Genomic DNA, 13,246 nt, shown 5'->3' with positions numbered 1-13,246 from the left:
CGAGATTAAGCAATGAAATTGAGTTACTAGCTCACGTTCAAGCAGTAATGCAACACAAATAAAATAATTGCTATGAACTCGGACTGGGATGAGAAAGTAATAGAGGATTTACGATCCCTGTTTTTGAGATGCAAATATTATTATCAATTTATAACAGTACATGTAAACCCTATTTTGAAAACATCGGGTAATCCAAAATACTGGAATTTTTTTCCATTGCCCCATTAAAAATATGGATTAATACTAGGCTCAAGAAATTTTTTACTAAGAAAAAATAGATTTTAAAAAAACTGCAATCTCATTATTTCTAAAACCTTATAAATAAATTAGAACTATGATTTGGATGACTTAAGTTTTTTCATTTTACATGAATTATCTCAAATAAATGTGAGGTAATTACCTCTTCTCCGAAACTTTAAGAAAATTTACTACCCAAATTGGTTCTAACAACCAAAGTAATTTGGATTTTGTTTTTATAATGCTCATCTCTATTCACACTGATCATATGTAGTGGCATGGTTGCATCGATTCTTTGTTTTTGGAAGGTGAGATGTAGTTTAAGAAACCTTCTTGTATAATTAATAATTAATATTCATTAATTATGCTCGAATAATTAATGAATATCATATTCTTCGTTTGAATTCTTTGACATTAATTTTCCCTTTCTCTTTCTTTCTTTTTATTTTTTTACACAAAAGTCGAAGAAAAAAACACCTTTTCTTGTAGTAATTATCCAGAAACAAATATTTCCCAAAAATCATCATAAGATAACTATCTAAAGAAACAATATATAAGAGATACAAACCTAGCTACTAAATGGTATTTTACTAGCTAATATCCAACCATCTAATTCCAAAACAATTTAAGCATTAATAAGATGAACTCTTGGGCTTAAAAAGAAAAAAAGAGTTTAACTACAGGGGCCTTTCTTTTTATCCTCTAATCCTATTGTTTTTCTGATTAGAAATGATTAAATTGTCTTATTATTTATTAATTGTGAAACCTCACTTTTATATAAATCTAAGCTCTCTAACTTAAGAAATTAAAATTATAAATTATAAAAATCATACCGTTCTCTCAATTTTCTCAATTCTTTAACAAAAACTCTAAAAGAAAAAGAAAAGAAAAGAAAGACAGGCCCATTATAAAACGTCGGGCCTAAAACAAAACCCACCCACCACACACTGTCAATACAATTTCGGAGAATAAATTATTTGACCGTGCAGAGGGGAAAAAGAGAGAGAGATAGTGACTTGGGGAAAGGGTCAGCAGAGCAGGTCAGAGTCAAGAGTGTGAGAGTGATAGAGGGTTCGATAATTAAGGAGGCCAAGGGTTTTTCAACAGCAACAACAAAGAGAGACAGAAAAATGTGGAGGAGGAGGAGTCATTTATTACTCAGCAACGCCGTAAGAACCTCCCACCACCTCTCCTCTTTATCGGCTTCCACCGCTTCCAGAGGCAGAACCCTCCTCACTCCCTCCTCCAATTCTCCCTTATTTAAACCCCCTTCTCTTCACTTAGCCCCAAACAACCGCCTTTCCTCTCCTCTCTCCTCCACCATCTCCGTCCGCCTCCTCCGCACCGGCCGCGACCCCTTCACCAGGTACATTCATTCTCCATTCCCTCCCTCTGTCTTTCTTCCATTTTTAATTATTAATTTATTATAATTCATTAGTTATGAGATTACGCCACCTGTGAATGGGGGGGTACGGATTGTGCCGGAGAAGAAAGCGTTTGTGGTAGAGAGATTTGGAAAGTACTTGAAGACGCTGCCATCTGGAATCCATTTCTTGATTCCTCTGGTCGATCGAATCGCTTATGTTCACTCTTTGAAGGAAGTGGCTAGTCAGATTCCTGATCAATGTGCTATTACCAAAGACAATGTCAGCATTCTTATCGACGGCGTCCTCTATGAAAAGATTGTGGTATGATACCTCTTTACTTCAATCACCCTTTCTTAGTGTATTCACATTATTTATTTATTTATTTAGGAGTGTGCTTTTTATGTGAAGTACATTTCGCCGTGAAGAGATTGGTTGCTTTAACATTTCGATTCATTAATAATATATTGAAATGCCAGACATAAATCATAAATGTGAGCAAAATCGGTTGCTGCTTCAGGAAATTGTGACTTGGTTGGTTCTTCAAAATTGTAATGACACTTCAAAATTGTAATAGATTATAATTTTTTATCTGATAATTAGAACTCACTCAAATTTATTTAGGAGATTCTAAATGTCCTCTACAACGGAATCAGCTGGCTACTTCGGTAAGGTCTTCAAATCAGGTGTAGAATTTTGAATTTTGAGCTTAATTTTAGATTTTATATTACTTAACCCACCAGTTTTGGAATTCTAATTTTTCCATTCTTCTAATTGTCGGTCTAAAAGCTATTTAAATGGCTGTTATCAAACCTGGGAAATCCATCTTTATAGCTGGAAGATGCAACCTTCGGTGCAAAAAGCTCATCCCTAAAAGCTTTTTTGTAATCCTCCATTTCCACGATAGAACCCTAGAATTTCCAAGTTATGCAATTGGAGTATTCTCAAAATCTTTGAAGTCGAAAAATTACAATACAATTAAACATCTATAAATTAATTCCGTTGGTATGATGAAAATTTATTAATGAAATAAAATATTATTTAATTGAGACATTGTTTAAACCCTAAATTTAAATTGGGACTGAATAAAAATATTATTTAATCGAAGAATCTTGCCATATGCCTAAGCTGTGAATTAACTATACGTGTAAATTACTAAAGAAAAGAATCTTGTATGTTGATTTTTTTAAAAAAAATAATAATTTCAGTGGACAAAGAAAGCTTCGCAGAAATCCCACTTTCAATAATATCTACAGAATTTATGAGCACTATTAATTTGTTGGAAAATTATATACAAGAAATAATATTGTTACAGATCATTTAGTCAAGCAAGGAGTTCTTAGAGAAGATGACTTAATTAGTTGTGGATATAGTTGTGGTAGTAAATTTTCTAACTCTTCTGAGTTTTTCTATACTCTTCTTTCGATCTATTAAGCTATGTTTTTAATGGCTATAATAGTGATTGAATAAATCTCTCGTATTTCATTAAGAAAAAAAACTCATTGCATATTCTTTCTAAAATTAAAAAAAAATAAATTTGTTAAAAATTATTTTTTTTATGTTTTTAAACCGTTTTCATATACTGATTTTAAAAATAATTATTAAAAAAATAAAAAAAATATTATTTTAATATATTTTTAAACAAAAAATATTTTAAATCATAACTACTATCAGCAATCTCAGACAGTCAATTACTCTCTAACAAAAGCCCAATATTACAAAAATTATCGTGGAAACTAATATTGCCGTATTTCCAACACTTTTGTTTAGTCAAGACCTCCTTGTATGGAAATATTTAAATTTTCAATAATTAAACCTTCAGTCCCATGTTTTGCGCCACTTGGTTGACACTATATATTAGTTGCGGAGACTTGAAGGTCAATGAAAGGGACAGACTTGAAAAAAGAAAGAACTTTTTGGACTGCCAATTCAAATCATAAACTCATTTAAAATGGAGTGGTAACATGCTAATTATTTTAATGGCATTTTAGTCATTTAAAATAATATAAAGCGATAGTTTGACATAGGGTTTCTCATTTTAGTCATATTTTATATATCTCAAGTATTTACTTTTCCTCTTTTTTGTTTCCCTTTGCTTGCACCCTTTGTGAGGTAACTGCAGTTCATATCTATTCAATATGTGCGTAAACATTCTATAGAAAATAATCACCAACTTATAAAATAAATAAACAAATAAAATGTTATAAAAAATGTCAAAAAGTATTAACTGTGACATATAATTGTTTGAGAATTTTATATGATTTATTTGTTTGTTTGTCTGTCTGTCAAGCTAGAAATTATTTGAGGAGTGCACGCGGAGAAATCACTTGTTCAAGAAAAAATGCTATTAGGAATCTCTACTAAAAAATATAAATGAATTCTAATTAAATAGTTTGCTCTTAGATTTAAAATCCCTTGAGGAATAATTTGCTAGAACGTATTTAATTTATTATGAGTAATGGATCAGTTTTTTATCTTCTATATTTGGTTTCAAGATTTTTCCTTCCATAATTTTTTCTCTCCAACTGGACACATCCGATTTGCTCGATGGCTACACAAGTACTTATGAACGATAATGATATATATATATATATATATATATATATATATATATATATATATATATATATATATATATATATATAATAATCAAAGTTTTCTTGATTTTGAGGCTACACAAGTACTTTATCTACGTTTTGGTGCTTAAATCATGCATGGCCACATACCTAATTAAGATGTGAATTAACTACGTTTGTAAATTATTAAGAAACAATTCTTTCTATTGAAAATGTTGTGCCTCGATTTCTTAATTTTTGGAAATTAAAGTCAGTATGTAAAGTGTTAGGATTATTGTCATTATGTGCAGCAATCATAGAGCATTTACAGCCTATCTTCTAGAAGAGGATGGCTGCCATTGCCATTGTCCAAGAGGGCTGCTAGGTGCAGCCACCATTGTTGAAGAAGAGCTGGAGTTGGCAGCCACCTTTGTTGAAGAAGAGCTGGAGTTGGCAGCCACCATTATTGACCAAAGAACAAGTGGAGCAGCATTATGGATGCCTATAAATAGAGGCATACGGTTAAGAGCAAAATGAGAGAGTTGAGAGAGGGAAAGTAGAGCCAAAGATGTGAGAAATATAGGAGAGAGTGGGCTGCCAAGGCAGCCAGCAGTAGCTGTCATTGCAGCACTAAGAAGAGAGAAATAGAGTGAGGTTGAGAGTTGTCAAAGAGGGGATGATTCATCCTCCTCTATTGTTGTAAGTCTTGTACTCTCCCTATATAATGCAATGGCTTCTCCCGTGGATGTAGGTGGTTTGCCGAACTACGTTAAATATTGTGTCAGTGTGCTTAGCCTCCAATGGGCAAATATTAGAACATCACCGGTCGGAATTCCCTACAAATGGTATTAGAGCTTATGGTTTGAAGTGGTGTTTGATTTTTGCTCAAAAATAAAAGTTGTCAAAATTGTATTTTGACCATACCATTGTGTAGAGGAGGAAGAGACAAAGCCAGTGGTGAAAACGGCGTCAAAATCGAACGTCGAAAACGCGCGCCACGCGTCTTCTTCGCTCGGATGGGTTGACCTGACCTGAATACCAGATGACCCGACCCATGTGACTGACCCGGATATAGATGACGTCAGCATGACGTAGTTTGTGACATCATCATGCACAGTAGGTATGTCATGCCAGCGCCTAGTCAGCTGCCACGTCAGCACAATGGGACCCACCTGCCACGTCATCAGTCGTGAGCCGAGCCAAGCTGAGCCAAGCTATTTTTGAGTCGAGCCGCAAGCCAAGGGAGAAGATTCTGTGCAGCAGAGTCTACATGCAACCGGATCTGAGATTGAATCTGGGCCGTTAATCAGGCCAGAATTGTTTTGATCAAATCTTAGCCGTCTGAAATGCGATTTGGATGATTTCAGACTTGTTTCCAGCTAATTTGATCGTTCCGGATGCAATGGTATGATCCGATCATTGTGATTGAGACTGAAAATGGTGGTGGTGAATTATTGAAAGAGATTGCCCAATGAAGAGGCATCTGAAGGTCATCATGGTGGTTGATGGAGATGAAGAAGGAGAATGTGCACATGTTTGCCCAATTACATGTGTTGAACTGCTAAGTGGGGAGAAATTTTAATTGCCTTGAAGGAAGGCAAAATTGGGATACTCTGGACACCCGATCATGTGGACGATTTGAGGTGGAGAGTGGAAATTGATGAAGACCAATCTTTACGAATCTAAGAACTGATAGTCTCGCCAGATGTTGAGAAATCAGGTATAAAACTGGGATAACCCATATCACTTTTAAAGGAAAGCCGCAACAAAGCTAGCAAATGGTTGTATATACAAAAAGACAGTATGGTGGATAGATACGTTCTAAGAAGTTCTGTCTAGGAGATTGAGTTTTAAGCGGGACCAGTGTGACCCCTCCAAATCTTTCCTGGGAACTTACTTAGTTGAAGGATCATCCACACAGTACTATTTTTGTATATGTAACAGTTTGTGATGAAACTGTTGAAAACTAGCAAGATGACGGCATAAAGGAATAGTTGGATTCTGTATGTTCAAGGATCTGATGGAGTGATGATTTCTCCAAAGAAGTTAGATTCAGTGACTGTAATTTCTCGAAGGGAGAATTGATGAAGACCCTGATAATGGAAGAGAAATACAACAAGAGGATAAAGATTGGCACCCTATTTTGACTTGGATAAATGTTGTGACAGGATGAGCTGCTGTGAAACATAAAAAGCAAAGAATAGGGAGAAATCTGGAGAATCAAAATTGCACGAGAGCACACGGAGATTGTGCAGGAGTACCCGAAGGATCCAACGAGGTACTGTAATGAGACAACAGATGCAAGGAGAACAAGAGTTCCCAGATGAAGCTCAGAGCAGAGACTGTGTGAAAAAAGTTGTACAACAAGAAGTCTCTTGTGCTCTTGATGAAGACAACAAGCGAAGACCTTTCCAATGCATGCAAGGATGGAAAGATGAGTTGTTGCAAAAGCACCAAATTAAGGGGGTGCAACCGCCGATGAAAGGCGAAGACACCAAAGAGAGTTGGTGTAGGTGGAGCTATCAAGCAGAAAGACATACAAGCTCCAAACATAGAAAATGAGATGGAAGATTGCGAAGAGTGCACCGCAGCTCTCTCTTTCTATGAGATTAGTGGCAGTGATCTCTTCCAAGTCCACATGGTGGTAGAGAATCTTAGAGTCACTGGAGACATCCCCGATGAAGGAGGATGTGATCGCTTCATGACGGACGGAGACACCTCAGGCAAGAAGGTGTGTGGGCCATGAAAGGAGCCCAAGTACAGACCGCCGCATGACAACGAGAGGAGACACCTCAGACAGAAGGTGTGTGGGCCATGAAAGGAGCCCAAGTACAAAACCGCCGCATGACAACGAGCGGAGACACCTCAGACAAAAGGTGTGTGGGCCATGATATGAGCCCAAGTACAAACCGCCGCATGACGACGAGCGGAGACACCTCAGAGAGAAGGTGTGCGGACCATAATATGAGTCCAAGTTCAGACCGTCTCATGATGATAGGTAGAGACACCTCAGACAGAAGGTGTGAGGACCATGATATGAGTCCAAGATCAGACGTCTCATGATGATAGGCAGAGACACCTCAGACAGAAGGTGTGAGGACCATGATATGAGTCCAAGATCAGACGTCTCATGATGATAGGCAGAGACACCTGAAGAGAAGGTGTGAGGACCATGATATAAGTCCAAGATCAGATGTCTTATGATGACAAGCGGACACACCTAAGGAGAAGGTGTGAGGACCATGATATGAGTCCAAGATCAGACCGTCTTATGATGACAGGTGGAGACACCTCAAACAGAAGGTATGAGGACCATGATATGAGTCCAAATTCAGACCGTCTCATGACAACAGGCGAAGACACCTTAAGAGAAGGTTTGAGGGCCATGATAGGAGCCCAATTTCAGAACGCCCCAGAGCCAATGTGATGGCTGGATATAAGTGGACAAGTGTATAGCCAATAAAGAGGCTATGATGAGTATGAAGACAAATGCAAGATTGACTTTCATGGATATTGCCCCCATACTAAAGATCAATCAGCTAGAAGACATTTGCCTTGGACAATAAGTGGATGACTTGTGGAGCATTAAGACGCGACTGCTATGTAGGAGCAGAGGGCATGTGCAGGTTTCTGGGAACAAGTTAACTCTTGTCAAGGTGGTGAGCTCGGTAATGGCATTGTAATACTCAGAGTATGAAGACAGAGATGGATCAACCTTTAATGGGCTGCCCTCATGGTTAAAGGTGGAGAGCTACCTGGACTCTTACGACTAAGAGCGAGAGACTCACGGAGAAGTAAGGCGTGGTTTCTAGGGTGGAACAGAGGACAGACGCAACTCCGGGATGAGTAGACTCTTGGAAGAGTGGTGAGCTCGTGATCACATTAAAATACTCAATGACTGTCGCACTTGGGAATATCCGTTTGAGGGGGTCTTGTAAGGCTTGATAAATCATTCCGGGCCAAGCATGGTTGATATGCTTGAAGGGGGGTGTTGTTCCAGAGACAAGCGTTAACACTCTTCAGATGTGATGTGGTAGATCATCTGGTTGAAGTGATCCTTTGGAGTGAGCAAAGGGGTGCTTGGATGACTCTGGTGATTAAAAGGTTTGGCAAGTACCTGGAAACTTGGCCAAAGACGCTCTCGGAATGGTAAGCTTGGAAGAGCTGCAGAATGTAAGCATGTGCTGAAGAAGCAAGAGAACAATTGCCCACATGAATAGCAAAGGGGGTGATTGTTAGGATTATTGCCATTATGTGCAGCAATCATAGAGCATTTACAGCCTATCTTCTAGAAGAGGATGGCTGCCATTGCCATTGTCCAAGAGGGCTGCTAGGTGCAGCCACCATTGTTGAAGAAGAGCTGGAGTTGGCAGCCACCTTTATTGAAGAAGAGCTGGAGTTGGCAGCCACCTTTGTTGAAGAAGAGCTGGAGTTGGCAGCCACCATTATTGACCAAAGAAGTGGAGCAGCACCATGGATGCCTATAAATAGAGGCATACGGTTGAGAGCAAAATGAGAGAGTTGAGAGAGGGAAAGTAGAGCCAAAGATGTGAGAAATGTAGGAGAGAGTGGGCTGCCAAGGCAGCCAGCAGTAGCTGCCATTGTAGCACTAAGAAGAGAGAAATAGAGTGAGGTTGAGAGTTGCCAAAGAGGGGATGATTCCTCCTCCTCTATTATTGTAAGTCTTGTACTCTCCCTATATAATGCAATGACTTCTCTCATGGATGTAGGCGGTTTGCCGAACCACGTTAAATATTGTGTCAGTGTGCTTAGCCTCCAATGGGCAAATATTAGAACATCACCGGTCGGAATTCCCTACATAAAGCACTCGTATTTCTTTTTCCCTAAAAATATTTTCATGTAAAATTCACCTCCGATATCTATAAAATTAATTATTAGCACCATTACTTTGCGGGGAAATTATCTATAAAAGTTTTTTATCTCCTTATCTAGAGATCTTGTTGAGTGGAGTTTGTCCCTTATATGTTCTGCTCTTAGAGTTAGTCTTCCAACCAGGATAAGACTCTTCCTTAAACTTTGAAGTTTCACAGTTATCTTCCCTCAATTGTTTTCGATATTGTTGGTAACAGACTGTTACACAATGCACTGATACCAACAGTTGAAACTATATAAATAACATTCCTTCAATTTGTAACTTTGTTAGTTCATTTCACTGCGAACCTGCATATATCATTCTTGTCTGCCATAGATTCTCTCTCTAAATTCTAAACCGATTTCCAGGTTGTTCGCACAAAGTTTTTTGACATGCCACCTTTGACTGTCTCGGAAGCTATTGAGCAGCTGGAAAATGTCGATCATGATTTCTATGGTTTCAGGAATGAAGAAACTGGTATGAACTTATGCAGCTTGTTTCAATTTGTTTTTCACTTATCCTCTGCAATCTGTTAACTTATATAGGTACTGAGTTGCTGTGTGCTTGATTCCAGGTGAGATAAATATTGTTTACAAAAGAAAAGCTGGTGGATATGGTCTCATCATACCTAAAGGAAATGACGAAGCTGAGAGATTAGAGCCTTTGGTGGTAGAACCAGCTAGAGAATCATCATTGGCAGAGTAACCAGGCCTAGAAAATAAGATCTTCCTAAAAAATAGATTACAAAACCCACGTTTTTGGTAATGCTGTATATACAATGCTAAGGCATCTAAGAGAGCATGATATAGGGTTCGAGACCTGGTGAACGCACACTAACAAGATGTCATGACATGATTGTACTGGTTATTAGATTTTGGAAGATTAGGTTCAGTGTGCTATGTCCCAACTTTTACTGGAATGAGAAGACAAATCTTGCAATTTATAAGATGGAAATCAATTCGATAAAGTCTTCTTTCCATGCGGACGAGTCTTGACTATTTTCTCTTTCCTGTGGATTTTCACTTCTTTGTTATGTAATGGAAATCAATTCGATGAAGTCCTGTTTCCTGTTGTATTTTCTCGTCATGCTATGTTTGGTTCTTTGCTTGCTGCCATGTTAACTTCCTTGGTTGGGAATTCTCTCTAGCGAAGTTTTGCACGAGCCTACTTCTGTGAAACTTCTGCATATGTTCAAACAAGTAAAAATTGGATTTCTGACAACATGTGCCCCATCTGACCCAGTTTAGGTCGTGACTTGCATTTGCCTTCCAGAGCGGTGGAAAACTTCTTGGTGAAAGAGATGTCCATTATCCCCCGGTTATGGAAATGTCAAGTGGAGGTTCAGTAAAGAGTTCATATGTGGATAAAACAGCTCCCTGTTAGCAATACTATCGTGAAGTTTACGAACATATATATATTTATAGCCATAGCAATTAGATTTCAATTGTCAGAAAATACAAATACCATACCATAGAAAAGAAATTGTTAACTCTTTGTCTAGTCTATCGAAGTCCTTGATCTGTGCACATGAAGAAATCAGAGGTTTTCTTGTTGTACTAGAGACTTCATATATTTTTACTTTGTGAAACGTATTTTTTCTGAATACTTCTTTCCCATCTAAAGGTGTGTGAGTGTAACCCGGTGGAAAGTTTGGTATTGTGGTAGCTTTTGTGGTTGTAGTTTGAAAAAAATTATTTTATAAAAAGTATTTTTAGTTGAGATTGATTTGGTATTTATATATGTTTGGTTAAAACTGTAGTTGAAATTAAGGTTGAACAAAAAGTAGTTTAATGTGTTTGTTTAAGAATTCTTTTCAAATTGAGGTTATAAAATAATTTTAAAAAATACATATTAATATTAATAGTTTTTAATTTAAATATTGTAGATGTAACTACTGCTATTACATCATGAAATAAATAATACTTTATATAAAATATTTTTTGTTGTTTCATTAAACTATCTACAATTCCATCACGTATGAAATACATCCGACAATAACTACAGTTTTTTTAGTTTCTTAGGTGCGCAACAATATCAGGTAAAATATAATCAGGAACAAAATTGGGATTGCAATCAAATTCTGCAAATACTACGTTATCAAGCGATCTCCGTCTAATTTATGTAGTGATACTTTATAATGTTAAACACTAGTTTTTCAAATAAAACACAATTAAAAATAAAAAATAAAATTTAATTTTTTTAAACACTAAGTTTTTGAATAAAACACAAATAAAAATAAAAAATAAAATTTATTTTTTTATTTTACTGGGTTGGACCCGGTTCAATGCATTTAGCTCTGGACCAGACCGATAAACACTAGTTTTTTGAATAAAACACAATTATAAAAATAAAAAATAAAATTTTTTTTTTTTTACTGGGTTGAAACTGGTTCAATGCATTTAGTTTTGAACCAGACCAGACCCAACTTGGTCCGGCCAGAACAGTGGAGAGTGACTCCACTGTTCCATTCCACATGACGAAGAGGAAAGCAGCATTAAGCTGCTTCTAACAACCCTGCGTTTTAAACGCAATTAATAGTGGGGTCCATGAATAATAAATCAAGTTTCATTTATTACCGAACACTGATTTTTCATGGTTTGCTTCATCAGCAAACACAATGACGGAAAAAAACAATCACTTAATATATATACCAATTCAATATTGATATATCCTTAAAAAATTTTTCTCATCGATACAATATCACTTATACCAAAAACAAAAGAGTTCAAATTACATAAATCATGGTGATAAGTATTTTGAAGCAAGTTCTACCTTCCATGTATTACAATGCAACTTTCTCTTTTGAATCAAAACCATAAGTTGTATATATTTTTATGAATGAACTTCCAAATATTCATTTAGGGTCTCAAATAAAAATTCAAATATATTTTGTCATTCTCTTAACGTCATTTATACAACTAAGATAATGTTTGGGAATGCGGTTGAAATTGTGTCTCTTAAATATTTAAAAAAAATTCTTTTTTTATTTAAAATTCTTTTTTTATGTTTTCAGATCGTTCTGTCTGTTGGATAAAAAAAACTATGTAAGTCACAAAACATAGAGCTGGTATTTTAAGCATAGTAATCTCTCTCTCCTAAATAGAGATTTAAGAGATTTCTCGCTAGTAATTCGTGTGGATTACCGTTGAAGGTCGGACAATTGGATGACTTATAATTTATGATAACCCAGCTTTTAAAGAATTATTTAAAGCAAAAAAATATCAGACCTTCAGGTGATAAAATCTTTAAACAATTCCAGATCTATCTAATATGATTCTAGGGATTCTTAAATAATTTAGTTTTATTATTTTTGTTGCGTGTATGACATTCAGGAATCCAACAAGTTCCTGACTCTATTGAACTTTCCTTTCTTTGTTTATGGCCATCGATGTTTCCCAAGGGATCAAGCACAGGTCAAATACCATTTCTAATTTTTTAAGAGCTTTTTCTCAAAGTCCAAAGGTGGGGAGAATACATGCTTCCAAGATTCACACTATAAAAAAAGGAAGAGATTCAAAAAAAGAAAGAATAATAATAGAAGCCTCGAGGGTTGATAGTGTTGAAATGGTATTATGATTTGCCTCAATTGTTGTTATATACTAGATAGGTGATTCATGTTATGCCATGAGCTGGGTTAATTTTTTCTCAATGTAAAAAACAAAATGTTAAGGCGATGCTGATGTTTTTAAGAAGCAAGAAAAATATAAAATCCAAATTATTGACTCAATTGAGTTTAATAAGCCCAATAAATTTAATAATATGATTTAAAAAGACATTGTAAATAATGTGAAAAAAAACAGTAATTAACCATAAAAAAATAAGTTGTCACTATGATATTCAAGAGTAGAAGAAAGAAAATCCCATTAGAGACCTACAGAAATTCCATCATGGACACCGCTCAACCACCAGAAAGATCTTATCAAGATGATTCTAATGTCATTATGAAATGCTCCATGACAACACCAAAACAGACTGTACACACTATCAGAGCAATGACCCAAAAGGAAAACTAGACAAAAGATCATGAGATGAACATTTCATGTTTATATTTAATTTAGTTCAAAAACAAGATTTCTATATATAAAAAAGCTAAATTTAACAGAGATCAACAAATAGAAAGACTTAAGGAAAAAAAAGAAGAAGAAGCAAACCTGAGTGAATTTCCTAAACTTAGCTAATCTCTCAAATTCACAATAAGTGAAATCCTAGATCCAGAC

At 36.0% G+C, this 13,246-nt stretch overlaps 1 protein-coding gene and 1 long non-coding RNA gene across 2 annotated transcripts; both read left to right on the top strand.

The window, feature by feature from the left end:
• The first annotated feature begins 1,299 nt into the window (after positions 1-1,299).
• Positions 1,300-6,902, top strand: LOC133678800 (uncharacterized). Its single transcript, XM_062101309.1, has 3 exons — positions 1,300-1,603; positions 1,676-1,925; positions 6,642-6,902. The coding sequence occupies exons 1-3, from the start codon at positions 1,368-1,370 to the stop codon at positions 6,900-6,902; spliced, it is 747 nt and encodes a 248-aa protein (XP_061957293.1). The 5' UTR covers positions 1,300-1,367.
• Positions 6,903-9,109: 2,207 nt separating this feature from the next.
• On the top strand, positions 9,110-9,996 carry LOC133678943 (uncharacterized). Its single transcript, XR_009836065.1, has 2 exons — positions 9,110-9,506; positions 9,604-9,996. It is a non-coding gene; the product is annotated as an uncharacterized LOC133678943 (long non-coding RNA).
• The last annotated feature ends 3,250 nt before the right edge of the window (positions 9,997-13,246 follow it).

Source organism: Populus nigra, chromosome 18 (assembly GCF_951802175.1).
Source record: "Populus nigra chromosome 18, ddPopNigr1.1, whole genome shotgun sequence".
Classification (NCBI taxonomy): Eukaryota; Viridiplantae; Streptophyta; class Magnoliopsida; order Malpighiales; family Salicaceae; genus Populus; species Populus nigra.
This window is presented reverse-complemented; position numbering and strand designations above follow the sequence as displayed.

Excerpts from the sequence above, each read along its gene's own strand:
- LOC133678800 (XM_062101309.1), top strand. The coding sequence starts at position 1,368 with ATGTGGAGGAGGAGGAGTCATTTATTACTCAGCAACGCCGTAAGAACC. Across the intron at positions 1,604-1,675 it reads GGCCGCGACCCCTTCACCAG|TTATGAGATTACGCCACCTG; the intron begins GTACATTCATTC and ends ATAATTCATTAG. Across the intron at positions 1,926-6,641 it reads TCCTCTATGAAAAGATTGTG|GCGAAGACACCAAAGAGAGT; the intron begins GTATGATACCTC and ends CGCCGATGAAAG.